The sequence below is a fragment of the Dryobates pubescens genome, chromosome 13, assembly GCF_014839835.1.
Source record: "Dryobates pubescens isolate bDryPub1 chromosome 13, bDryPub1.pri, whole genome shotgun sequence".
NCBI classification, from domain to species: Eukaryota; Metazoa; Chordata; class Aves; order Piciformes; family Picidae; genus Dryobates; species Dryobates pubescens.
Genome location: NC_071624.1, coordinates 3,675,456 through 3,701,298, shown reverse-complemented (window position 1 = coordinate 3,701,298; position 25,843 = coordinate 3,675,456). Strand labels below are relative to the sequence as shown.

Sequence of the window (25,843 nt, the reverse complement as noted above, 5' to 3'; positions counted from 1 at the left end):
TCATTGGTGCTGTAACTGCACCCAACAATGGGAGCCAACAATGAGAATTTGGTTTTGTCTAAGCTTTGCCAATCTCTATGCCAGGGGATAAAAAAGCATCCCAGGTATTTAGGAAGGATTAGAAATCTCTTTGGGCTACAGCATTTTACAGCTTAACTGTGAAAGCATCGAGAGACCAAACTGTTCTGCTTACACATAGGAAATAAGTCTATCAGGGTACAGCAGAGGAATATATTTATTTACAGCTACAACATTCTGCATGCTTCCAAACAGCACTGGTACAGTTACAGGCTGCTTGCCGGAGCAGAGCTGCAGGTGGTGTTTGCCACAGGCTACAGGGTTAATGGAACAACAACTAGTACTTTGTGTTAGAAGCATATCTACTACAAGCCAGAAACTACTTATCACCTCAAAAACAGGTACCTAAGCCAAATTTGTGTATTCTAAGGTAGAACAGATCCTTGCACATATGAAAATCACCAGTGAAGTAGTTGCAAAATTAATATCAATGTAGAAATACAGACTGAGATTTAATGATCTGCCAAGAGACATTATCAAGGAAAGGAAAAAGTGAACTGAAAATTCCTTGTGTGCTTTGTAATCTGAAAGTAAGCCACCCTTTAAAAATGTATGCTTGGGAATAAATAATTGATGTGTGTTCATTAGCAGTAAGCACACCTGTGGCTTTGATTTTGTCCACCAATATAACCTTGGCAAAAGCTTCTCTTCGTGGGTTTCATCTGTATCTGAGAACATTTGGTGTTATTTAGGTTATTTCACAAATGTGGGTTAGGGATAAAAAGAGAAATAGGTTGTGCAGTAATGCATGAGTATGAAAAGGCTTTTGGTAACATCACAAAGGAAAACACCCCCACATCTCTTGAAGGAAAAGACAGCTTGAGATCACCTGTGAAAGTCAAACATTTCTACTCGAAAGAAGGGCTCTTGTAGCAATGTGCACAGAGTGCTCTGCAGTGGTGAGGAGATGGAGATGGAAGCCAATCTGCAGGATGTGGCACTGCTGTCCTGCTGGTGAACGTCCTCTGCCTCCTAGAGAGCAGTCCAAGGGCTTCCCACTATGGTGGTCAAACCAAAGGTTAAAGACCTCTGAATGGGAAGGGCTTTTGATTGATCTGAGTGTGTCTGGCAGGCTCAGTGGGCTACATGGAGATGTATGGACTTGCCTCATCCTTGGAGGCTGTTGGGAGACATCCAGCGTGGGCTGCTCCGGGAGTCTACTGAGCCCATGAAAGTTTAGTTGCAGCTGTTCCTCAGCACTGCTCTCTCTTAAATGCAATCCTTACTTTTAAGGTTATTGATAGCCTGGTCCAGGGATAGATATTATTACTTCTGGGCAATAATTGAAGACAAATACAAAATCCTCACACCTGGGCAGCAGCAAGTAGTGACTGTGCAGAAGGCCATAGCAATATGCTTATTCCTCAGTAACATATATGTATGTATGCATGAGGAAAGATCTAACTCAAGCAATTTGAAATGGATCCAGTTCAAGCAGTGACCAAAACAATTCCAGTTAACTTTTTCTCCCACATTACTCATTCACCTGACCTTTGCATTTCCTGATTCTGGCTTGGCTTATAAAAGGTAATTAAAGGGCTGTGATACCATTGATAGCTGCCTTGCCAGTAGTGTAGATACACATCATTGTGAAATCACTGTGAAGTCATCTTTCATCTGAAAGATGGCATTTTCCTGTAGTCATTCTCCACCAAATGGTGCCATTTCACATTTTCTTTCCTGTTTGGGATGACTAACTTTGTCAAAATATTGGGATTGTGCTCAGAGTTAATGAGACAGAAGGTTGTTCCATGTTTGGTTTTAATTCTTCCTCCAGCTGTACTTCTGAGGCTTTCCAACAATTTTCTGTTTGTGGAAGATACCGTCTGTCACTTCAGTTCCCAAAGATGGTCCAGGAAGAGCCTGTAAAAGGTCCCCATGAGCTTCCCTGGTGGGGTGACTGGGACTATTCTGCATAAAATATAGATCAAGAGGAAATAGCCTCAAATTGCACTAGAGGAAGGTTAGGTTGGACATTAGGTAAGATTTCTTCTCTGGAAGTAAAGTCAAGCCATGGACCAGGCTGCCCAGGGCAGTGGTGGACTCACCATCCCTGGGGAGGTTTAGGGGTTTGGGTTGGTTAAATTTTTGCAGAAAGTCTTTAAAACTTGGGTTTGATTGTTTGACCTTTAGTTTTTAATTTTATTTTTTTCCTGAGGCATCTGTGGGGTTTAATTTTGTCTTCCAAAACTGCCATGAAATTTCCAGCATTAGGAAGAGGCTTTGAGAAACAGGGAAATGCTTATTGATGAAAACAACCTCTGAGGAAGCAGATAGGTAATTCTTCATTAGAAACAAAGCCACAAACTGAGGTTATTTGGCCAAAGCTCTTCCCCTTTGGACTCCAGTTCCCCAAAGGCAGTGGCAGTCCCTGGTGTCAGCCTGGCAGCTCAGCTCCAGAGCTGCACTGAGCCATTGACATGGCTCTTCCAACCTTTAGGGTGTCTTCCAGAGGTGGGTGCATGTTCCCAGTGAGGTCCAGGCTCTCATCTGAGGGCTGCCCAGCCAAGGCAGCCACTGTGGGGACAGTGTGGTCCTGTACCTGCTGGAGCATGTGGCAGGACCTGGGCAAGGACTTGTTGCTGTAGTTCATGGTTGCTTTGTTGCATCTCAGGAGTGCCAAAAAGCACCTGTAAAACTAACACACACAAGTGGAGAGCAGTGGGTCAGCAGAGATTGCATTCATTTCACTTTTTATTAGACTGGCTTAATTTTATGGTATTTATATTCAAGTTTCTGCAGCAATCCAGGAAAAAAAGCACATGTATGTGGTAAGATTTTGTATTAGAAGTTGAAATGTTTTGTAGAATCATGATCTCTCTGTGCTAAGTGAGAGCTTCTGCTGTGATCAAAGCCTCTACAAGCTGAGGTGGGACAGAGTCGTGGAGAGCAGGAGCTGGGGGGAAGAGCTGTTTGCCTTTTCCCTTCGTCTGGGCACACAAACTGGGCACATCAATGAGAGAAGAATAGACCCAAGGGAAATAAAATAAGTGATTTTGGCTGAACCCTAGCACTGTCAGCACCACTCAGGTATTTCAGCACTACAGAGGATAGGTTAAGTGCTACAATCCAGATGTGTTCAGGTGTTTTGCTTACTTGCAGGTTGGGTGCTGTGTTTAATTTGGGGCAACTGGGATTTTAAATCAGTTTTTTAGATCCATTTATAATTTAATTAGTTAAAAAGTCCAGAGGGGAGATAGCTAGAAACTAAATTTTTGGACAGGCCTGTGGCACTCATCCTGTGTTTTTATTCCTGCTATCGAGCAGGCAGTGGAATAGGCTACCCAGGGAGGTGGTGGAGTCGCTATCCCTGGAGGTGTTCAAGAAAAGCACAGTTATGGCAATTTGGGACATGCTTTAGTGGACATGGTGGTGTTGGGTCAATGGTTGGACTCCATGATCTTAGAGGTCTTATCCAACCAGAAAGAACTCTATGATTCTATGAATGGAAAGGACTAAATCCTTTCCAGTCTGATTTCAGGCTTAGTATGCAGAATACAGAATACAGAATTAACCAGGTTGGAAAAGGCCTTTGAGATCATCCAGTCCAACCTATCACCCAACACCATCTCATCAACTAAACCATGGCACCAAGTGCCTCATCCAGTCTCTTTTTAAACACTTCTACTGATGGTGACTCCACCACCTCTCTTGGCAACCCATTCTGCTTGGGTGTGTTTTTTGGGTCTGCATTTGGCTCAAGGTGTAAGCCCCTGTGAGAGGTGAAGCAGAAGAGGCAGGTGGTATGGAAAGCAGCATTTGGTCAAGTTTAGTCTTTGAAAGGTTTCTGTGAACTATGGTGGAAACAGATGGAATTTAAAATACACAAAGCAAAAGAAAACGACAAGAGGAGAAAGCAGTGCATTGCACTAAGAGGAGCAGGAGCCTGCTACCTGCCTGAGCTGACCGTGTATTCAGATGCAAACACATCAGTCTGCTGCAGCATGAAGGCTTCAGGGAGTGCTGACAGATTGCTCATGCTAGCCTGTGGCCAGGTTATTGATATATCCCATTACTAAAAGCCTGGCAGGGACTGAGCTAATTGAATTGCCAATAAAAGCAATATTGGCTAGTTTGATTTGTGTTTGACCAGTGGGAAGATGAAAAGCTGGGTAATGTGCTTGGTTTAAGTGCTCAGGTGGGGTTTGTTTGCCATCTGTTATTTGAGGGACTTTTTTCAGTTTCAGCTACTTTGTGTCTGAGGTGGGAGAAGGCTGTTGCATGAAGCTGCCCATAGCAGGAGAAATGTGTATTTTAGATTTTATGAACTGTCTGCATGGGCTCCCTACAACTGCACAGTCAAATTCTGAGTGCTGATCTCTCTAGCACCGAGAGTCCAAACCAGCTTTATTAGTAACTTTCTGTACAACATGCCTGATAGCAACAAGCTCTGACACTACTTGCTATCAACAGCCAAGTAAAAAATTATGCTGCTTCTCCTCAGCAGAATTGCTTGCAGGGGAAAAGGGCTTTTGAGGAGTTGCACATAATTCTTGCATCAACCAAGGATGGCCAAGGGCTCAGGTCCAGCCAACATGGATTTAGGAAGGGCAGGTCCTGCCTCTCCAACCTGATCTCCTTCTATGATCAGGTGACCTGTCTGGTGGATGTGGGGAGGCCTGTGGATGTGGTCTACCTGGACTTCAGCAAGGCCTTTGACACCATCCCCCACAGTAAACTGCTGTCTAAGCTGTCAGCTCGTGGCTTGGACAGCAACACTCTGTGCTGGGTTAGGAACTGGCTGGAGGGCCGAGCCCAGAGAGTGGTGGTGAATGGTGCCACATCCGGCTGGCAGCCAGTCACCAGTGGCGTCCCCCAGGGATCAGTGCTGGGCCCCATGCTCTTTAACATCTTCATTGATGATATGGATGAGGGGGTTGTGTCAGTCATCAGCAAGTTTGCAGATGACACCAAGTTAGGAACAGATGTTGGTCAGTTAGAGGGTAGAAAGGCTCTGCAGAGGGACCTCGACCAACTGGGCAGAGTCCAACGGGATGGCATTTAATAAGTCCAAGTGCCCGGTGCTGCACTTTGGCCACAGCAACCCCATGCAGAGCTACAGGCTGGGGTCAGAGTGGCTGGAGAGCTGTCAAACAGAGAGGGACCTGGGGGTGCTGATTGACACCTGCCTAAACATGAGCCAGCAGTGTGCCCAGGTGGCCAAGAGGGCCAATGGCATCCTGGCCTGTATTAGGAATAGTGTGGCCAGGAGGAGCAGGGAGGTCATTGTGCCCCTGTACTCTGCATTGGTTAGGCCACACCTTGAGTACTGGGTCCAGTTCTGGGCCCCTCAGTTTAAGAAGGACATTGAGACACTTGGACGTGTCCAGAGAAGGGCAACAAGGCTGGGGAGAGGCCTTGAGCACAGCCCTATGAGGAGAGGCTGAGGGAGCTGGGATTGTTTAGCCTGGAGAAGAGAAGGATCAGGGGTGACCTCATTGCCCTCTACAACTACCTGAAAGGTGGTTGTAGACAGGAAGGGGGTGGTCTCTTCTCCCAGGCAACCAGGACCAGAACAAGGGGACACAGTCTCAAGCTGTGCCAGGGGAGGTTTAGACTCGAGGTGAGGAAAAAGTTCTTCACTGAGCGAGTCATTCGTCATTGGAACGTGCTGCCCAGGGAGGTGGTGGAGTCACCGTCCCTGGAGGTGTTCAAGAGGAGATTGGACGTGGCACTTGGTGCCATGGTCGAGTCATGAGGTCTGTTGGGACAGGTTGGACTTGATGATCCTTGGGGTCTCTTCCAACCTTAGTTACTGTGATACTGTGATACTGTGAACCAAAATTCCTTTTTTCTTTTTCCTTTATTTTGTTTTTTTAATTAGAAACCAAATTTTCAGAGGAATGCCAGACTTCCTTTGTACAGAAAACAATCATTTTTCATGTCATTGTATTAGATATAAGGTGTGTGCAGATATATATATTTGATTTACTATAAATTTCAATTGTCCTTGTATTTACATTCCCTTCCCCTCCCCTCGTAGATGAATTTTTGTGGGTGGATGAGTGTCCTAACAAGCTTCTTTCTGTGGTTGCTTAATCCACAGTACATTTCTGTTACAGCCTAAGTCTCTTTTACCTGTTTGCCTGGAGGCCTACCCTTTGCCTGGAGGCCATTTGTTCAACATGAATATTATTTTATCTGGCCTGTTCTCTGATTTTTATCCAACCTGATTAGAGATTTCTGAACATTCCACAAATCAGAGCGTGCAGGGAAGCCTGGACAGGGAATTGGTTTAGAAATACCATGAAATTAGAGGGAAATGAAAGCTGCCTCAGCTGTCAAGCTATCTCCTGTAGATTACAGTGCTTCTCCCTCTTACCTGATTTTTCAGAGATATTGCCCATACAATTTATTTCCCCTTGTTATTTTCTTACTTCTTGCATACACTGAATCTGAGTAAACATAAGGGCAACATTTTACTTACCTGTTTGTTCAGAAATATGTAAATGATGGGGTTGTAGACTGTGCTGCTTTTGGCAAGGATGGATGGGATGATGCTAGCAGCAGGAGTCATGAAACCAGGTTTCCCAAAAGTAGCTATAAGTGCCACAATTGCATATGGCAGCCAGCAAAGAAGAAAGCAAATTACCATCACCACCACCATGATCAGGATGCGCTGCTCCCGGCTCCGGACCATCCCTTTATTGATGCTGCTCACCTGGGTGGAAGAGAGGCATTAATATAGCATTAGCACTGTTCATACTGGGAGCAGAAGATTGTGCATGGGAGCTCCAGAACTAAATGCACTAATGGCTGGGTGGAAGATAGCAGGATCACCTGAAATCTTGTTGCCTGAAGAGGAGCTGGCCATTGTGGGCAGGGGTTTTAGCAGCTGGAGCAGAAAAATTGCAATAGGGTTAGTGATAGTGCTGTCCATCCAGAATCAGGGGCATCACAGTTGGAATAGACCAGTCACCACTAAACCCATGTCCTTCAGCACCCCATCTGCATATCTTTCAAATACCACCAGGGATGGTGACACAGGACTTGTGCTCTACACCAATTTTGATGCCCTTCTTTGGGCACACTGCAGAACATCAATGTCCTTCTTAAAGAAGTGTCCTTCTTGATAAAGAGAACAGGCTTTAAGATGAACCCTGGGGAACAACACTAGACTGCCAACTAGATTTAACTCCCTTCACCACCACCACTATTTGGGCCATGCCATCCAGCCAGGTTTTTTTAACCCAGTGAATCATATGCCATAAGCAACTGTCTTAGTGTTGCTGGGACAGAATCCTAAGCCAGCCATGGGCTGCAGGCCATTAGTAGTCCTGAGTCAGGCAGCACAGCTGACTTGAGTTGGCTCACAGGTGTATCCCAGACCATTAGCAACACACCCACGGTAAAGGAGGAAGATTGCTAAGGAGAGAGGTGTTTTTAGCTGGTTTGTGGTTTTTTTGTTCCCCCTTCTTTGTTTCTTCCCTCCAGCTCTTGAGGACTGCCTTCCTGGTTGTGACTGCTGCAGAGAGTATAACTTATACCTTCTAGTTACATTGGTGTTAATTTGGCCATTTCATTAAATTTGTTTTCTTTTCAACTTGTGAGTCTTTTCTCCTTTTCCTGATTTCCCGACGGAGGGATCCTCAGGTGAGAAAGTAACTGCTGGAGGTCAGCCACAGATATAGGCTCTGTGTAGACAGCAGCCAATTTTTTTCCCACAGAATACTTCTTGAGCCTTCTCCAAATTACATAATATTTAATGTAAATATCTTGGGTAGGAGGGAAGAAAGGGCAACTTGCCTGGTCTAACTGTCCCTTGATGACTTCTTGTCTGAATCCTACCAGTAACAATGCACCAGTGCAGTCAAGGAAGAATTCATCTGTACCCAGAGGCCACTGAAGAAGGACAGGAAACAGGCAAGAACATGAAGGACAAGAATTTCAGAGATCTTTCTCCTATGAATCCTCTGGAAGAGTTTTCAGATGATGGTCAGTTAGAGGGTAGAAAGGCTCTGCAGAGGGACCTCGACTGACTGGACAGATGGGCAGAGTCCAACAGGATGGCGTTTAACAAGTCCAAGTGCCAGGTGCTGCACTTTGGCCATGGCAACCCCATGAAGAGCTACAGGCTGGGGTCAGAGTGGCTGGAGAGCTCCCAAACAGAGAGGGACCTGGAGGTGATGATTGACACCCACCTGAACATGAGCCAGCAGTGTGCCCAGGTGGCCAAGAGGGCCAATGGCATCCTGGCCTGTATTAGGAATAGTGTGGCCAGCAGCAGCAGGGAGGTCATTGTGCCCCTGTATTCTGCATTGGTTAGGCCACACCTTGAGTACTGGGTCCAGTTCTGGGCCCCTCAGTTTAAGAAGGACATCGAGACACTTGAATGTGTCCAGAGAAGGGCAACAAGGCTGGGGAGCTGCCTTGAGCACAGCCCTGTGAGGAGAGGCTGAGGGAGCTGGGATTGTTTAGCCTGGAGAAGAGAAGGATCAGGGGTGACCTCATTGCTCTCTACAACTACCTGAAAGGTGGTTGTAGACAGGAAGGGGTTGGTCTCTTCTCCCAGGCTACCAGCACCAGAACAAGGGGACACAGTCTCAAGCTGTGCCAGGGGAGGTTTAGACTCGAGGAGAAAGTTCTTCATTGAGCGAGTCGTTCGTCATTGGAATGGGCTGCCCAGGGAGGTGGTGGAGTCACCGTCCCTGGAGGTGTTCAAGAGGAGATTGGACGTGGCACTTGGTGCCATGGTCTAGTTGTGAGGTCTATCAAGACAGGTTGGACTTGATGATCCTTGGGGTCTCTTCCAACCTTAGTGATACTGTGATACTGTGATTTCAACTGATTCACAATAGGCTCCTTCTCTGGGCCTGGGCCTCAGGCATATTCATAAGTCAGTCATACAGCAGGTAAGTAGCGCTGTCCTCTGCCTCACCAACTCTGTTTCCTAGGTTTCTGTATGTTTTGAAAACTGGACTTTTGCTGATGGTTGTGTAATGCTGCAAAGTGCTGCAGTAAGCAGGAGAAACTAAGTGTTACAAGCAGTTCTACAGGATATATTTGTGTGCTGCAAGTCACCTTGAGACTAATTAAAAACCAAACTCAAACCACTGAAAAAGGAGAACATGCCTATAATTGCCTGGTGAGGGAATTACAGATGTTCCTATTACTCTTATACTAAGTACTTTAGAAATATCCTGTTAATGTGCAAATGAAATCTTCTATGACACTTGTCTGTGATATAAAAGAAGGAAAAAAGTGCCTTGTGGCAAATACCAAACAAAGTTGTTAATCAAAATATTTCCAGTAGTGAGAGGTGAATGTTGCACTCAGACACCCACAGGCATCAGTAGCTCAGGCAGGTTCACAGACACCTCAGACAGAAAGCTCACTTTTTTCCTTCATATGTTGTGTTTCATGGAGTTGATAGGAATTCTGTATGACACTTTCTCTGTCTTCATTTACTTTGAAAATCTGCCCAAACTTGGTATAAAGCTTTACAAGCTGCTCAGGCTTTGTGCAGCAGAAACAGCTGGACTGGGCACATGGGTATGGGGCTGGAATTGGAAGAGGAGCTGCATTTTGCGTTGCATGCACTGGATTCTTTCCCTCTTGAGAAGAGGTGTGGAGAGGAAGAGGCAGGTATATGCCAGAGTCTCTTATCCCCATGCAAAGTCTGAATTTCTCTATGCCTTCCTGAGACCAGGAGATGCCCAGGACAGGTGGTGAGTAATGGCTTGAGGAAAAACAAAGCTCATCTTTTCTGTCTTCAAATTACCAAAGCTAAGGGTAATGCCTGTATTGGGTGGAGTCACTGTCCCTAGAGGTGTTCAAAAACAGGTTGGACGTGGCACTTGAAGCCATGGTTTAGTTAGTCATGAGATGTTGGATGATAGCTTGGACTTGATGATCTCTAAGGTCTTTTCCAACCTTATTGATTCTATGATTTTAGAGAAGGCAACACAATGATCCTCTCCTTTTCCTTCAGGTGAGGTCAAAGAAGACAAATGTGTTCTGGGTGTTTTCTGGATCAAAACCATCCTGCTTCTTTTGGCTGGATGTGAGAGGAAGACTCTGGAAATATTTCCCACTGAGGACCTTTTAGCAGAGATTAGCTGGTATCTTGTTTGGTCTCCACATCTCTTTCTGTGTATCCTAAATCTCTGCAGATGTCTGCTATACCCAGTTAAGGTCCTGACCACAGCTTTCCTGGGCTGTGTTCAGCATTCAGTCCCTGCCATGGGCAATGCAGTAGAAGGTTGGCAATGGGAACCATTGCTCAGTAGTAAAGAGAGAGTTCCTGGTGGGCTGGAGTTACATTCCATGACAACTGACGCGAACCAAGAGAAGGTTAATGTGCTGGAAAAGTTACTGTGCACTCATTCTGCATGGAAGCTGTCCTCTATGTCTGAGAACTCACTGTAATGCCCTCTTCAACTAACACTCAGCTGAAGCACAATCATCAAGCTGCCAAACACTGGGGTCAATGAGGTATTTAAATCCCATACATTATATAGGCATTTTTATATGAGCTGATGGAATTATGCACTCTCCTTAATGTGACCCACAACTTCAGGGCTTTGGTGGATGCAGCAGGAGTTTGTGCTGCCTGTTTGCCTCTCCTGGAGCATTATAAACCATGACCTGTCTGTGTTGTGTATTAACTTCTGCTGTTAGCAGGACCCATGATGGAGATGGCGGTGAACACAGTAGGACAATCCTTATGCTACGATCTATCACTTACTAGCTAAGTTACTTTGTTTCCTGCTGCAAAGAGACACCTCTGGGTGGTGATTCAGCCTGAAGAAATTATTAATTTGCCTCTTTTTTATTCTTTTTTTTTTTTTTTTCATTGACCATAATTGGAACTTAACACTTCCATCCTCCCAGGAGAGGAAATGCTCACAAATAGTGTTTGTATGATGTGGCACTGGTCGTCATGGACAGGAGAAGGACAGAGACGAAAGACTAATGCACCACACAGTAAGAACAGGTTTAAATAGAGGTCACTATGCACACAGCAAATTCCTGGCTGATATTGCTGACACACACTGTGCAGAAATAACAGAGTCATCACATTGCTAGGAAAGTAAAATATGTGGTTTCAGCAATGGGTATGGAAACTGCTCAGTAACATCCAGGACTAGAGAACACAGCTGAGTATACCCACAGCTCCTGGGTGGTTGAGCTATGGAGCTCAGGATAAATTCCTGAATGCCTTGGATGTTCTGAGAAGCTCAAAGGAGTGAGTCCTCTTTTTATTTTTATTTTCTTTTTTTTTTCCCTCTCCCTGTGTGTGAGAAACCACCAGAGTATTTAGAGCTTGGAGAGGTGACGAGGACACTCACAGGGTTAGGAAGATGATTATTGATAAAAGTTAGAATAGAGGGGATAATACTCTCCAGAAAAGTGGGTATGTGATGGCAGCAGTTGAGGCTGCTGGTTGATGTGAGCTGCTGCATTGCTCTACATGGGTGTTGCAGACATTGCACTGCTGTGGTAGCAACTGAGCCATCTTCACACTTCACTGCCTGTGCATCAAGGAATAGTGTCTGGCAGCTATGAAATCAGATGCGTTGGCCAATCAATAGCTGCAGTTACTTGACTACATACTAGAGAACCAGACTACAACCTAATAATGTTGCAATTAAATTGGATTGGCCTTTAAGGTACTGGCAATGCAATTTCTTCTGAAGTGGATGTGAGACTTCCTGATGGTCCCTGCACATCCATTTGTGCCCTGCTTTTAAGAACTGATAAATGAAGGCAGTGGATTTGTAGTAGATATGTTGGATGCTTCAGGGGCAACTCAACCCTTTGAAGTTTTACTGTGCTGTCTATATTTGGCTGATGCTAGTAACTCAGGTCAGGAGATTCATGGACATGCACATCAATACGTCTGTGTGCTCTTTGGAAAGGGCTGTAAGGATGTTAAAATGACATCAGATGCACCCTGTGCACAAAGCACACTGCCAAGGGAGCCTGGTGAGCAGGAGATTCAGAGTCCGTGAAACCTCTTGGTGTGATAAAATGCCAAGTGCAGGACCTTGCACCTCCTTGCAGCAGAAAGCTTTAAACAGTAAGTCAACAGGGTGCTTGCAGAAAGCTAAGCTGTTAACCTTAGCAGCTATTGCTGGGGTCTGATGAGAATTCCCTTGAATCTTTGAAACAGTGGCAGTGACAGGAGAGCCAGTTTAACAGTAGCTCATGGTCTCTCCTAATAAGAGTGTCACTGATGCTTATCAAGGAAAATAAATATCTGATGCTACTATCCAGAATGTTGTAAGATCAGGTTAGATTTTATTTTGAAGAAAGTTTGGTTGGTTGGTTGGTTTTATCCCTCCTAACTTCAGAGTCTTTGAATTATGTTTAGAAGCTGCTTGCTGCAATTATAAGATGTAGAGACATGTAACCTGCATTTATAGCAAAAAAATAGTATCTTTGATTCAGAGCTTAGGATTTCTTAAAATTCCCATTCTTCCAGTGCCTTATCATGAAAACAAGAGTGAGAAAAGCAAGTTGCCAACTTCATGGTTTCTGTTTCAATGCTAGTCCATGGAAGGAGTGTTTTGCTCCTGGCAGACCTTCTGCTTTTACCCCACAAACCCAATTTTTTGATTGGTGTAATGGGTTTGGCCCCAGTGGGTTGAACTGCAGCACAGCACTGGGAAAGACAGAGAAGAAAACAGGAGACAGGACTTAAAATTGCTTCCTGCAAAAAGCAGCAACAGTACTTGTTTGCCTCTCCCATTTTCTAGTGTGCTGCTTACCTGGTCTAGATCTAGCAAATTAACATCTTGTGAGACTTAGCTGTGTCAGTGCCCTGATGACAAAACCCCAACTTTCTTCTTCTGAGTCAAAAGCCAAATTTTTTCTAGTGTCCCTTGTACAACGTCAACTAAGCAAGGTCCCAGCTGGCTGGGCTTGTTCAGGTCCATGCCTTCCCTGTGTGCAAGAGGGTAACTCCTAGGACATGCTGAAATGTGTATATACATTTTTCTGCATGCTACTTCCTTGGGTGTTATTCCTTGTATAAGATGTGAGATGGAAGAGGTTTATCAGCCCTCCCAAAGTCATAGAAATACACCACTACCTTCTGTGGGGACAAGCAGAGCTTCCCCACTTTGCTTTGAAGTTGGGAGGAGACTCTTCTCAGCCCAAGCATGGCTGAGATAGTGGTGGGGAGCAGAGATGGAAAGTGATTTAAAATAGTTGGTATTAGTTTCAGGAACAAAAAAAAATATACAGTTATTCTCAAGGTTGGGAAACCTTCCTCAGGACTTCCAGGAAAGAAGACATGGCTTGGATGGGAGCACACTGCGATGGGTTAGGAACTGGCTGGAGGGCCGAGCCCAGAGTGTGGTGGTGAATGGTGCCACATCCAGCTGGTGGCCAGTCACTAGTGGTGTGCCACAGGGATCAGTGCTGGGCCCTGTGCTCTTTAACATCTTTATTGATGATCTGGACGAGGACATTGAGTCCATCATCAGTAAATTTGCTGATGACACCAAGCTGGGGGCAGGAGTTGATCTGCTGGAGGGTAGAGAGGCTCTGCAGAGGGACCTCGACAGGCTGGACAGATGGGCAGAGTCCAAGGACATGAGATTGAACACATCCAAGTGCCGGGTTCTGCACATTGGCCACAACAACCCCATGCAGAGCTACAGGCTGGGGTCAGAGTGGCTGGAGAGCAGCCAGGCAGAGAGGGACCTGGGGGTGCTGGTTGATGGTAGGCTGAACATGAGCCTGCAGTGTGCCCAGGCAGCCAAGAGGGCCAATGGCATCCTGGCCTGCATCAGGAACAGTGTGGCCAGCAGGAGCAGGGAGGTCATTCTGCCCCTGTACACTGCACTGGTTAGGCCGCACCTCGAGTCCTGTGTCCAGTTCTGGGCCCCTCAGTTTAGGAAGGAGGTTGACTTGCTGGAACGAGTCCAGAGAAGAGCAACAAAGTTGGTGAGGGGTTTGGAACACAGCCCTGTGAGGAGAGGCTGAGGGAGCTGGGGTTGCTTAGCCTGGCGAGGAGGAGACTCAGGGGTGACCTTATTGCTCTCTACAACTACCTGAAGGGAGGTTGTAGACAGACGGATGTTGGTCTCTTCTCCCAGGCAGCCAGTACCAGAACAAGAGGACACAGCCTCAGGCCGCGCCAGGGGAGGTTCAGGCTAGATGTTAGGAAAAAGTTCTATACAGAGAGAGTGATTGCCCATTGGAATGGGCTGCCTGGGGAGGTGGTGGAGTTGCCATCATTGGAGGTTTTCAGGAGGAGACTTGATGGGGTGCTTGGTGCCATGGGTTAGTTGTTTGGGTGGTGTTGGATTGGTTGATGGGTTGGACACGATGATCTTGAAGGTCTCTTCCAACCTGGTTTATTCTATGTATGTATTCTATGTATTCTCAGACAGCATGTCTGCAGGTGGAAGACTGTGGCGACACAGTAGCAGTTGCACGTTTCTTCCACTACAGCAGCATTCTTGGCGTTTGGGTTCTTGCCTGAGACTGAGTGTGATTTTATGGATATGTGCTATGGAACACCTCACGCATAGGGAGGGATAAAACATCTGTAAGAAATTGCTATTGCCTCAGACTGATAATTAATTCCAACCAGAATTCCATGTTTGTTTGTTTGTTTTTTTTCTTTTTGGCAGGAGAGATGTAGGCTTAGGGAGCCAAACTAAAGCCACCAAAAATTCACTTGGGAAGTGATCTTCCTCCATTCAAGGTCCCTGCTCTCACCTACTCTGCCTCTGTGCCCACTTCTTGGCCAGGTAGAGTCAAGAGCAAATGTTTGAGTTACACAGCTAAGAGATGACACCCTAAAAATACAAAGTGTTCAACCAGATTAATACTTTTTGTTGGTGAGCTTGATAGCAGTTCATGGCAACAATCAAATTTTCGAGCCACCCTGTGCTGCCTCAGTTACTGAGGCACTGTTTGGGCTGATCTGAGCATCTTGTCACTTTGCAGTGTTGTAGAGACTCACATCTACTTGGTGCCATGGTTTAGTCATGAGGTCTATGACAGGTTGGACTTGATGATCTTTGAGGTCTCCTCCAACCTTGGTGATTCTGTGTGATTCTGTGATCGCATTCTGCTGTGCTACAGGGGAAGGGAACCAGCTGACAAACAGTACAACCATTCATGATGTGCAGAATGTCTTTTGCTCTCAAATCTCTCTAATGTGTATTCAAAGCCACACAACATCAAACCTAAATGCAGCATACACCTTCATGAGATGGGTTTATGCCAGAATACCTCAAGTTTGCCTGTTTGCATGGAGGGCAAACTACCAGATCCCTTTTGGTAGGTCCAAATAAATGTTTGACTCTCAGTGCTGCCCAGCTTGGAAGAGTTAGGTGAAGATTCTTCACAAATCTCTTCCAATAAACACAAGCTGTGGAAAATCTCCCATGGTGAGTATATTAACAGGAACAATGTTGTGGGAAATTGGCCAAAAGCACTTCAAACTGACTGTAACCAAAAGAAGATGGTCTTGGGCTGTGTCCCATTTGAAGGGAATTGCACAGTCCTGCAGGGACCATTACTGGGCAAGCAGAGAGACCTGGCCTCACCATTATGGATTGCTCTCTGGAAACTCTGGTTTCCAATACTAACACAGCCCTTTGACAAAGGTTGTAGGGAGGCAAGAGGTAGGGAAGGAGAAATTCATTTCCATTTGCTGTGCTGACATTTTTCACCTCTGTTATAGTAATTGTTCTCATCTCTGGAAGGCATTGGAAGATGATAGTAAGAGCATTGTGCTGTGCAAGGAAGAGAGCTCTGTACTTCATAGATGTCCTCCAAGTGTTCACAGCATCCTCTTGCACTTACCTCTGTCCTCAGAAGGGTGGTCTGTGTGATTTAAGATTAAAACTTAGATTTAAATTTAGTTCCTCACTTACCTTTGTAAACATAGAGGGATCTGTTAATTGTAAGGAGAAGCCTTGTGTCACTAAAAGGGGTTAATTATTTTAAATATCAGAATGGTTGATATTTGCAGAAGCTTGAGTACCAAGTGTGGGGCACAGGGCAGTGCTGCTGGGATGTTTCTTGGTTCTCTATCTTGTCTCACCCTTTTCCTGTTGAGTTTTCTGTGACACAGCAGGTGTGCTTCTAGGCTTTGGGGCACTTAACTGTGTGAAGCAGGAAATATTTACAGTTCCAAGGAAGTGTGCCCTTTGGAGGTATTAATCCACACAGCACCTCTGTCAGTGAGAATGAATATTGAAGTGTTTCACCGCTACATTCATACTGGTTTGATTCCCCTCCTTCTGCATCTTTCTTTGATGCTTTATTTGGGAATAACTGTGATGACAACATGTACTTCTCACTGAGAGTGAAGATTTTCTCAAGCATTGTGTGATCTCTAGATATAAAATGAAACATTAGCAGAGTAGCAGCCTCAGGTTATGTTCGCCCAAGACTGCCCAGAGTGTCTTTGTGGTATCCAGGTGGGCAGGGTCAGTGCTGGCATGCAAAAGTCTGTGTCTGATGGTGCCCCTGAGGAAGGATGTCCTAGTGTCTCACTTTCCAGGGGACTGAGGTACTCAGAACAGGTCTCTCAAAGGGCACAAGCAATTGCTGTGTTCCAAGATGGGCACATTTATAAAAGTAAATGAAACAGAATGAACTAGTGTGAGCGTGTGTGCTAACAGCCAAGGATATCTGTACAGCAGTTCTGTGCTGATGTGCAGTCTTAACTGGGACCTGTGCAATTACAGGATGTCTCAGAGAAGACTCTTGAGCTCCTCTGTGTGGAGTGTTTGCAGAGCTAAACCTCTTTTCCTAGCAAAGAGGGAGCCCTCCCTGTGAATCAAGACAGCTGGCCATGTGGTGGTGTCTCTTGTATCTTCCAGGACACTCAGGCCCAGTATTTGATTTTTTGGGGGTGAAACTTGGCTGCTATCATGGAAAGCCTGTGGTGTGTGAGGTAATGCTGCATTAGGCTTGAAATGGTTCTGCTCTCCTTTCAGCTCCCTGCCTATCTACTTGTAACTGAGATCAAAGAGCAAGTAGGAACCCCTTCAGGTGCAGACTTGATGCCAGGGTAGGGGAGGTTGGTCACAATCCTCCTGTAAGGGTGAAGCAGTGATTCTTGCTCCCAGACTTGAGGTTTTGGGATATTTTTCTCTGCCAAGCCCAGGAGACCAGTCATTAGAGGATTGAGGGGTGAGAAGGCACTCTCTCAAGGCAACTGCTGCTGATATCTAACTTGCATTCACTGGCAGACTTGGGGGGACGTTGACCAGTGCTTCAAGGACTGCTGTGAGGGGTGCTCCTGTGGAAAGATAGATCTGGGCTTTGCTAATTTAGGTTAGACATCAGGAAAAATTACTTCACCAAAAGGGCTATCAAACTCTGGAACAGGGAATTGATAGCCATCATCCCTGGAGGTTTAAAAGATGTGTAATGCTGAGGGACATGGTTTAGTGGTAACCTGGCAGTGCTGGGTTAACATGTTTTACTTGGTGATCTTAAAGGGCTTTTCCAATCAAAACAATTCTATGGTTTGCTGGGCTTCCTTGATCTTTTTTTGACTGATGATAAAATGACTTTGTTCTGGGGGCAGATTTCTCCCAACAAGTTCATGTCTCATGCTGGGGGTCCCACAGCTGGATGCAGTACTCCAGGTGGGATCTCATCAGAGCAGTATGGAGTGTCAGAATCACTTTCCTCAACCTGCTGTCCATGCTGCTTTGGATGCAGCCCAGGATACAGTTGGCTTTCTGGGCTGTGAGCACACAGTGCCAGTTTATAGCCAGCTTTTCATGCACCAACACCCCCAAGTCCTTCTTGTTAGGGCTGCTCTCAACACCTTCATCCCCCAGCCTGAGAGTTTCTTCTGACCCAGATGCAGGACCTTGCACTTGCCATTGTTGATCCTCCTGAGGTTCACACCTTTCAAGCTTGTCCAGGCCCCAGTGTATGACATCCTGTCTGTCAACCACACCACTCAGCTTGGTGTCATCTGCAGACTCACTTATGAAGATATCGAGCAGCACCAATAAGCAGTTGTTGGATTTGCTTTTCCACTTTTGCAACTCACTCAACCTAGTTGTTGACTGTCTCCCAGGCTCTGATTCACTTCTGTAATTTTTACCTTCTAAGTCAATCTGAACTGAGGGATTAAAGCTTCTCTGCTGTGACATGCAGCATGGATGAGATCCTCTGTGCTCATGGGAAGCTGCTTGCTTGGCTGTAAAAGACAAAACCCTGCTCTTCAGAGTCTGCTAACAAAACCAAGGGAATTATGAACCATAGAATCACAAAATTGTTTTGGTTGCAAGAGATCTTTAATTTCAAGTCCAACCATTAACACAGCACTGCAAGGTCACCACTAAACAGGATCCCTCGGTACCACCTCTACATGTCTCTTAAACCACACTGGGGTGGCAATTCCATCACTTCCCTGGGCAGCCTGTCCCAGGGCTTGACAACTCTCTTGCTGAAGAAATTTTTCCTGATGTCCCATCTAAACCTCCCTTTCAGACCATTTCCTGCTGTCCTAGCACTTGTTACGTGGCAGAAGAGGGCCACATACACCTCTCTCCAATCTCCTTTCAGGTAGTTGTAGAAAGCAATAAGGTCTCCCCTCAGACTCCTTTTCTCCAAACTAATTAACCCTAGTTTGCTCAGCTGCTCCTCACAAGACTTTGTGCTCTAGACCCTTTGCCAGCTTTGTTGCCCTTCTTTGGACGTGCTCCAGCACCTTAATGTCGTTCTCATAGTGAGAAGCTCAAAATCAAAGACAGTATTTGAGGTGCAGCCTCATCGGTGATGAGTACAGGGGGAGCATCCTTGTTCTTTGCAGCAAACCTCAGTCAGCAGGCTTCTGCTAGCAGATCCCTTTTGGGAATAGGCCCAGTCCTGGGAGGCCAAGTCAGGTCTAAAAGCACAAATGTTTGTTGTTCAATTCCTTAAATATTTAGCTTCATGTGAAGCTGATTTTGGTCAGTCTTTTTTCCCCTCACTGTTACATACATCAGAGATTTTGCTGCTTTTGCACATTGTTGTTACAGGGCATAAGCAGCAGTGTGACCAGCTGTGAGAAGCCTGTTGGTGATGGATGTGCTGCCTAGGTCCAGGGCAGGAGGGCAGGAGAGAAGCACGTCCCCTCCCTCACAGCTTCTCCCCCTTGCTCTCCAGGTTTCTCAAGTGATCCCAGGTGCATCTGGTAGAACCAGCTGGTTTTGCCTTTCCCTCTTCATGGAAAATCCTGCTTTGTGGAAGGATAACTCAGATCCCGACAGAAGTATGGGTCTGGCAAATCAGGTATGAAGATAGTGTTAGAAGCTGAGCCTCACAACCAGTTCTTCTCCTGCATGCTGTGGCTTCAGGAGCCATATCCCACAGAGTCACACAACAAATATAACACATCCTGTGTGCAGACTTAGCACAAACTGCAGGAAAATTGCTCTTCCCTGTCTGAGAATAATTTTCATATGATTTCCCCCTGGTTTGGGGTCCCTGCAGGACCAGACATCCCAGGAAAGAGAGCTCAAGCCCTTTGCCCTCCTCACCCCTGGGGATGTAATAGCCCCTTGCCACCACCTTGCCCCCTTTCCATGCCACTGCAGTCCTTGGAGGACCAGTTCATATCACTAAGGAGAGCCTATCCCTTGCTGCCTTTGCAGAGGGTTCTGCTAAAGCTTTGAAGTCCTGCTGCCACCTAAACTGGTCACACACTAATGCTCACCCTGAAGAAAGTGTCCAAAGCTGTCCTGAAGACCCATAGCCCTCCTGAGCTTAAAATTCACCTGTTACATGATGGCTACATCAGTGGGAACAGTATTTCATAGGAAAACTTACACCTTTCTGTGCCCCATCCTAGATGCAGCCCCTGTAGGAGTAAAACCTCCGCATGCCCTGGAAAGATTGTCCAAGCAGTGGAGATCACTCCAACCATCAGACAGCACAACCATCCTGAGGAGAACAGCCCTCCCACCAGGCTTCCTTGTTGTTCTTGCCCATGGAAACACTCTGAAGAGGAAGAGCCTCTCTTGCAAGCATTATCTGGTCCACCCTTAGCTGCTGTGAATGACTTGTAACAAGCCGCACCTCTAAAAGCATCTTCAAAAGATGGGGAAAAAATAGTTCTGTGAGAACAATTCCCTGACCTGTGCTTGGGGAACAGGTCCATGGTGTTGCAGGAGCTGCCACTGTTCCCAGCAAAGAGCAACCAAAGAGGACTGAAATCAATTTCTCAGGGAATGGAAGGTATCTGTAATGAGGTGATGGGCTGGGAAACTGTGGGAATTGACTCAAACACTTCTGCTGATTTGGTTTACTTCTGCCCAGAGCTCCCAGGCTTAAGTTAAACATTTACATCAGCAGGTGTGGTTGTGATTTTTATCTAATACCCTCATGACTTTCAGGCTCTTGCTACATGAGCAGAGACAAAGCTAGGCACTGATGGAGAAGATGCCCAGCCCAGGGTGGGCTTCTAGGGTGCAGAGTCCAAGTGCAGAGCTACACTTTAGGCTGGGAGAGAGCAGGTGGCCCAGGTTGAGCTGCCTGGTCCTTGCCTACCCAGAGGCTGGTCCACAAGAGGGGCCCTCTCCCAGTGTTGCCACAGTGTGAGCAGGCAGCACTAATATATCACTCCCTAGGACTCGTGGATAAATGTAGATGCTCTTCAGAAGAGTACCAAAACCTCTGCATCATCATTTCCAGCCACTCTCTTTTGCAGGGTTCACTTTCACATTTTTGAAGGAGGACTGATCTTCAGAAATCACAGATCCCATGCCCTGCCCTGATGACACAGCCTCTGAATATGCAAGTGATGCTCACCTCACCATAGACTCTTGTGGATTTAAATCCTAGGACTGATCTCATCAAGGTAGGTAATTATGGGTATTTTGGAGTATCTTGAATGGTCTGACAGACTTCCCTCATCTGTGGGCCTGTCATAGGAACTTCAGCTGTTCACATTTGAGTGTGATTTCCAAAGCTCTGGTAGATCTGAGCCAGTCACCAGGACATTTACAGGAGAACCAGCTGCTATGGGTGGCAGCAGAGAAGCGATAAAGGTGGAAAACGGTCACTGGTTTTTGGTTGGTTTGGGGTTGCAGTGAAAAGGCAGCTGAGGAATTTACTTACCTGCCTCACAGTGCACAGCAGCCTCCCATATGAATAAACAATAATGCCAAAGGGGATGACAAGGCAAAAGATGAACAGACATATGATGTAGGATATGTTGTTAGCATCATTTGAATGCCAGTTCACAGAGCATGTTGCCCCTGATCCTTCTGGACCGTAGCTGCTCCAACCAAAAAGAGGAGGGGTAGTCCAGATCAAGGAGTATGTCCAGGACAGGACAATGCCTGCCCATGCTTTCCTGTAGTTGGTAGTATCAGCTTCAGTTGTTCCTGTCATGGTGCAGTAACGTTCGTAAGAAAGTACAGCCAGGGAGACGAGGGAGACGATGCCTGCATCAAAGCATACATGTGCATTAGCAGGAGTGGCTGAGTCAAGGCTTTGATCTGTCTTCTGAAACAATATTTCAAGCTGAAGAGGAGACTGATGGCAGTGACTTTGGAAACCTGGGCTGAGGCTGGAGATGTGCCCCTAAGAGGGAGAATTGCTGAGAGCCTGATTCCCCACACCAGAAGCCAAGGAATATTTAACCACATGCCCAGCCAAAGCAAGCCTGTTAGAAATGCTGATTAATAACTAAGCACATCGGTCTGCATGAATACATGTGTGACCTGCAGCATAATCCTGGCTTCTCTGTCACAGTTGGTATTTGGTGCACCTGTAAGACTTCAGGTTTACAGATAAATAGCTGTATTTCCCAAAGTTTAGGGCTTATCCAGCTTTGCAGGCTTCCTTAGACATCACTGCTGCTGTCTGAAATGATGACAATGGCTCTTTGGTCCTTAGGATTTATGGTTTTATCCAGATATCTCTCTCCCACACAAGAAAAGTATGCGAGGAACAGGTAATGTCCATTCCCATCCCAGTCTCTTCACACAGCTTTCCACACTTCTCATACACTTGTGAAGAAGCCCATACAGATAGTGAAGGAAGAAGGCTAAAACTACCCCAGACACTTCTTGGATGTTTTCATGCATCCGTAAGAGTGCTGGGGTCTAACATCATCATACCCCCCTGGCTATGTGTTGTGCTGGACCTCATGAACGTGGCCTTCTCATAACAAATGTGAGCAAGGACAAATGTTGTGGAAGAACAAAAGTGACTTCAGTTGTGAATGTGGGGGGTTGAAGAGAAAAGACAGTTCTGTGGAAGTGAGAAGAGGGCATGTGCTGTTGAAGGAACCTACTTAAACAGAACTCCTGGTGAGAGCCAGAAGAGTTTTTTTGTGTAGACTGTCTGAAACTCCCAAGGAAAACACAAAGTCAAAATCAAGAACTGTGTGTCTCGCTGTTACACCACTTCTGAAAGAGTGTGAGGAACTTGGGAGCTTTGTTGCTTGGGCTTGAAACCTAAGGTAATTCCAAGAAAAAAAAATGCTGCTCATTACAGCAAAGTATTTCACATCTAATGCGTGAAGATGTCTGTAACAGTCAGCAAAACAGGAGAAGCAATTTCCAATGCTGACACCAGTTTGTGATTTTGCTTCCACACACCACCCAGTCCACATTTTGGAAGTGATGCTGGCAAGTACTACTGAATACAGCTGGAGCTGCTGGCTGACACTGATGAACTCTGTAAATTTTCCTTGACATATAAAGGTTTCAGGTATGCAAAGCTGGCTTGCTACCCTGTGTAACTTCATCAGGGAGAGAGGTGGCAGTGAGCATCTGAGCTGCAGCTGCCAAAGTGGTAGCTGTGCATGGTATAAGTAGCTATGAGTGGCGAGTGTCCTAAAGCAGTGGTGCACAGCCTGGCTGTGATGCTAAGGTGTTTTCCTCTGGTTGTTGCTGAAGGGCAGAGCGATGCCTCTACTGGTAAACTTTCCATATAAGTGATAGCTGAGGGGGAGACTTACCAAGAGATGCTCAGCACTGTTCCCAGTGCTTGAATATATGAGATTGTTAAACTTAGCTCAAAGTAACATTGCTCTAAACTTCTCTTTCTATAGTTTTAGCAACACTGCCGAGCTGAGAGGACAGCACAGGGGCAGAGCTGTATACCTGCTGACCCCACAGCCAGCTTACCACCTCCACCACATCATGGGGCTCCCTCTCTGTGCCTGCCTGGCAGATGAGGAAGAGGCTGGGTGAAGGCAAAGGTGCACATAGGATGCTCTTTCCTTCTTTATGCCTTCCCTAACTTTGCAGACATGTTTGTCTTGTCTGGAGTCACCCCGGGACCAGGAGCTCTGCACCCTCCTCCAGTGTGCTAGGCTGCTCCTAGGGTTCCTCTGAACCATCATCACAACTGCCCTGCCTGGCAGCATCCTGAGGCTTCATCTGCCTCGTTCTTCATTCCCTCTGCCCTGAGGTGTGCATCCCTGGGCCAGCCACAACAGAGTTGGGCAACGCTGCCCTGGTCTGCCCTGTGCTGCCATTCCTGCAGACAGGACCTGAGCTCAGATCTGAAGCCAGGAGACTTCAGATAAATTTTGTCTTTCCGGACTCCTAGCTGCCTGCTCTCTTTTCATTCTGTAAAATCTGTGTAGTTCTTCAGTGACTGCAAGAAACGTGCACCCTGCAGCCAGAACGAGGACTGCCTGGTGAGCTATGAGCTTTTTTTTCTCCCGGAAAATCAACAAAACTATGAAAATTTCACCCCGGTCCTGTGCCTTTTGCATCCTCGGGGGACTGCTCCTCACACACAGATCTGTGCCCATCCTTTCCCTGCTCTCCTACCTGCACACTCGCAGACAAGCACCCGTGCTGCCGTGTTTGGGGCTCCCCGGGAGCTGTCGGGGCTGCCCCACACACAGGGGACTGCTGCTTGGGCTGCCCCGTCCCTGGTTCCCTCTCCTCCGGGCGCAGCCCTGCCTTCCCCCGCAGGTACATCTCCACGCAGCCCTCCCTGTTTCCACCCCCCGGTGCCGGACGGGTCCCACTCACCGCAGAGGGCGTTGGCGAAGCCATGCCAGGTACAGGCGGCCCCCGGCGAGCCCCGGTCCCGGGCGGGGGCCATCCCGAGCGGAGTGCCCAGGGCGCAGACCAGCAAGTCGCTGAGGGCAATGTTGAGCAGCAGTAGGTTGATGGGAGAGCGCAGAGCCCGGTAACGCCAGAAGAGCAGCAGCACCAGCAGGTTGCTGCAGAAACCCAGGCTGCCCACCGTGCCCAGGCAGACCGCAGCCGCCAGCCGCCCGGAGGGGCTCAGGCAATGCCCTGGTTCTAGGGCACCGGCCGCGGCCCCACAGCCGGCGATGGCTGCGGACGGAGCCGGCATCCCCGTGGGGACCTCGCAGCACCGCTGCTCCTCCTCTCGCTGCCCACCGGTGGGTCCCTGCCTCCGTGCACAGCAGGGGCCGCGCCTGCTCTGCGCCGCCAGGGCCTCCGCTCCCCGCCTAGGGAGCTGAGACCGGAGTCCACCTCATCACAGGTGTAGGTCGGGAAAGCAGCTAGGAGGAGCCGAGCCTGACAAGGAGCAGCTGCTGCGCTGTGGGTCGGGAAGAGGGAAGACATTGAGATGCTAGAGCATCCCCAGAGAAGGGCAGCAAAGTTGGTGAGAGGTCTAGAGCACAAGTCTTATGAGGAGCTGCTGAGGGAACTGGGGTCGTTTGATCTGAAGAGGAGACTCATTGCTCTCTACAGCTACCTGAAATGAGGCTAGAGTGAAGTGAGAATCAGTCTCTTGTCCCTAGGTGATAGGACAGGAGGAAATAGCCTGAAACTGTACCAGCAGGTGGTGGAGTCACCATCCTTGTAGGTGTTCAAGAAACATGTGGACATAGCAATCTGGGACATGGTTCAATGGTTGTGGTGGTGTTAGGTTGATGGTTGGACTCAACGATCTTATAAGTCTTTTCTAAACAAAACAGTTCTATGATTTTATGATTCTGAGATTCAGTGCTCGCCTGTCCTAGCTGTGCCAATGGCTGCTTTTGGGAGACCTCCACAGGGGCAGAGGCAGGTCTGGATCTCACTCTCAAGCAAGGTCAGTTCAGGGAGCTGCTGCAGAGCTGGGAACGTACATAGATTCAGATCAGAACAAAAGAGTCAGATGTGTTTAGTCACAGAGTACACAAAACAAAATCCATGCAGCTATGGCATTGTGTGTCATGTCTTATGTTGGCCAGATAGAGCCTTCCTGAGTAGACCTGTGAGGAGAACAGGCTGCCCCAGGTGCTCCTGTCACTTGAAGAAAAGGTGAGGATTCAGCTGCCAACACACTGCAGAATAAATCATGTCTCGATCACTTTGGGCTGGGACCCCGTGTCTATGGTCAGAGCACCCTCTGTTCTGCCTGGTGCTGAGGGGGCTGTGGTGTGGCTGCAGGGGTCACTCACTCAGCATATATTTTGGGGATAGGTCAGAGGTAAATTTAGGACGTTTGTCCAAGCTGAAGCACATGTGATTTCATTTCAGTTCTCTTTTTTATTTTATTTGTGAAAAGAGTATTCTGTGACTGTGTGTTCTGCTGCCTGGCTGCAGCAGCAGCAGCACTATGTCCAGAGTCGAGGGCTAGGGGCTGCAGCCAAACTTTTGCTGTTTGGTTCAGTTTACCTCTGTTTCAGCAATGGCCACAAGATGGCACAGAGGCCACTCCTAGGAAGCTACGGGTGTGATCACTGAAGAAATGGGTTTTTCAGATTGAGCAAAAGCTGCTAGACAATTAAATCCAGGCATACCTGGACGACCATGAGACCTGCGCTTCAAGCTGTTTCTGGGGTGTGCCAGCCCTTTGAGGGGTAGACAGCCCCCCATCTCGTTTTGACATCCAGAGCAGCCCTGTGATGGAA

The 25,843-nt window shown here is 47.1% G+C and overlaps 1 protein-coding gene across 1 annotated transcript; it reads right to left on the bottom strand.

Moving 5' to 3' along the window:
- Nucleotides 1-2,455: 2,455 nt before the first annotated feature.
- On the bottom strand, nt 2,456-24,330 carry LOC104304093 (pinopsin). The gene is made up of 4 exons (XM_009904801.2): nt 24,000-24,330; nt 21,118-21,446; nt 6,506-6,739; nt 2,456-2,716 (listed from the first exon to the last, which is right to left on the bottom strand). The coding sequence occupies exons 1-4, from the start codon at nt 24,328-24,330 to the stop codon at nt 2,456-2,458; spliced, it is 1,155 nt and encodes a 384-aa protein (XP_009903103.2).
- Between the last annotated feature and the right edge of the window lie 1,513 nt (nt 24,331-25,843).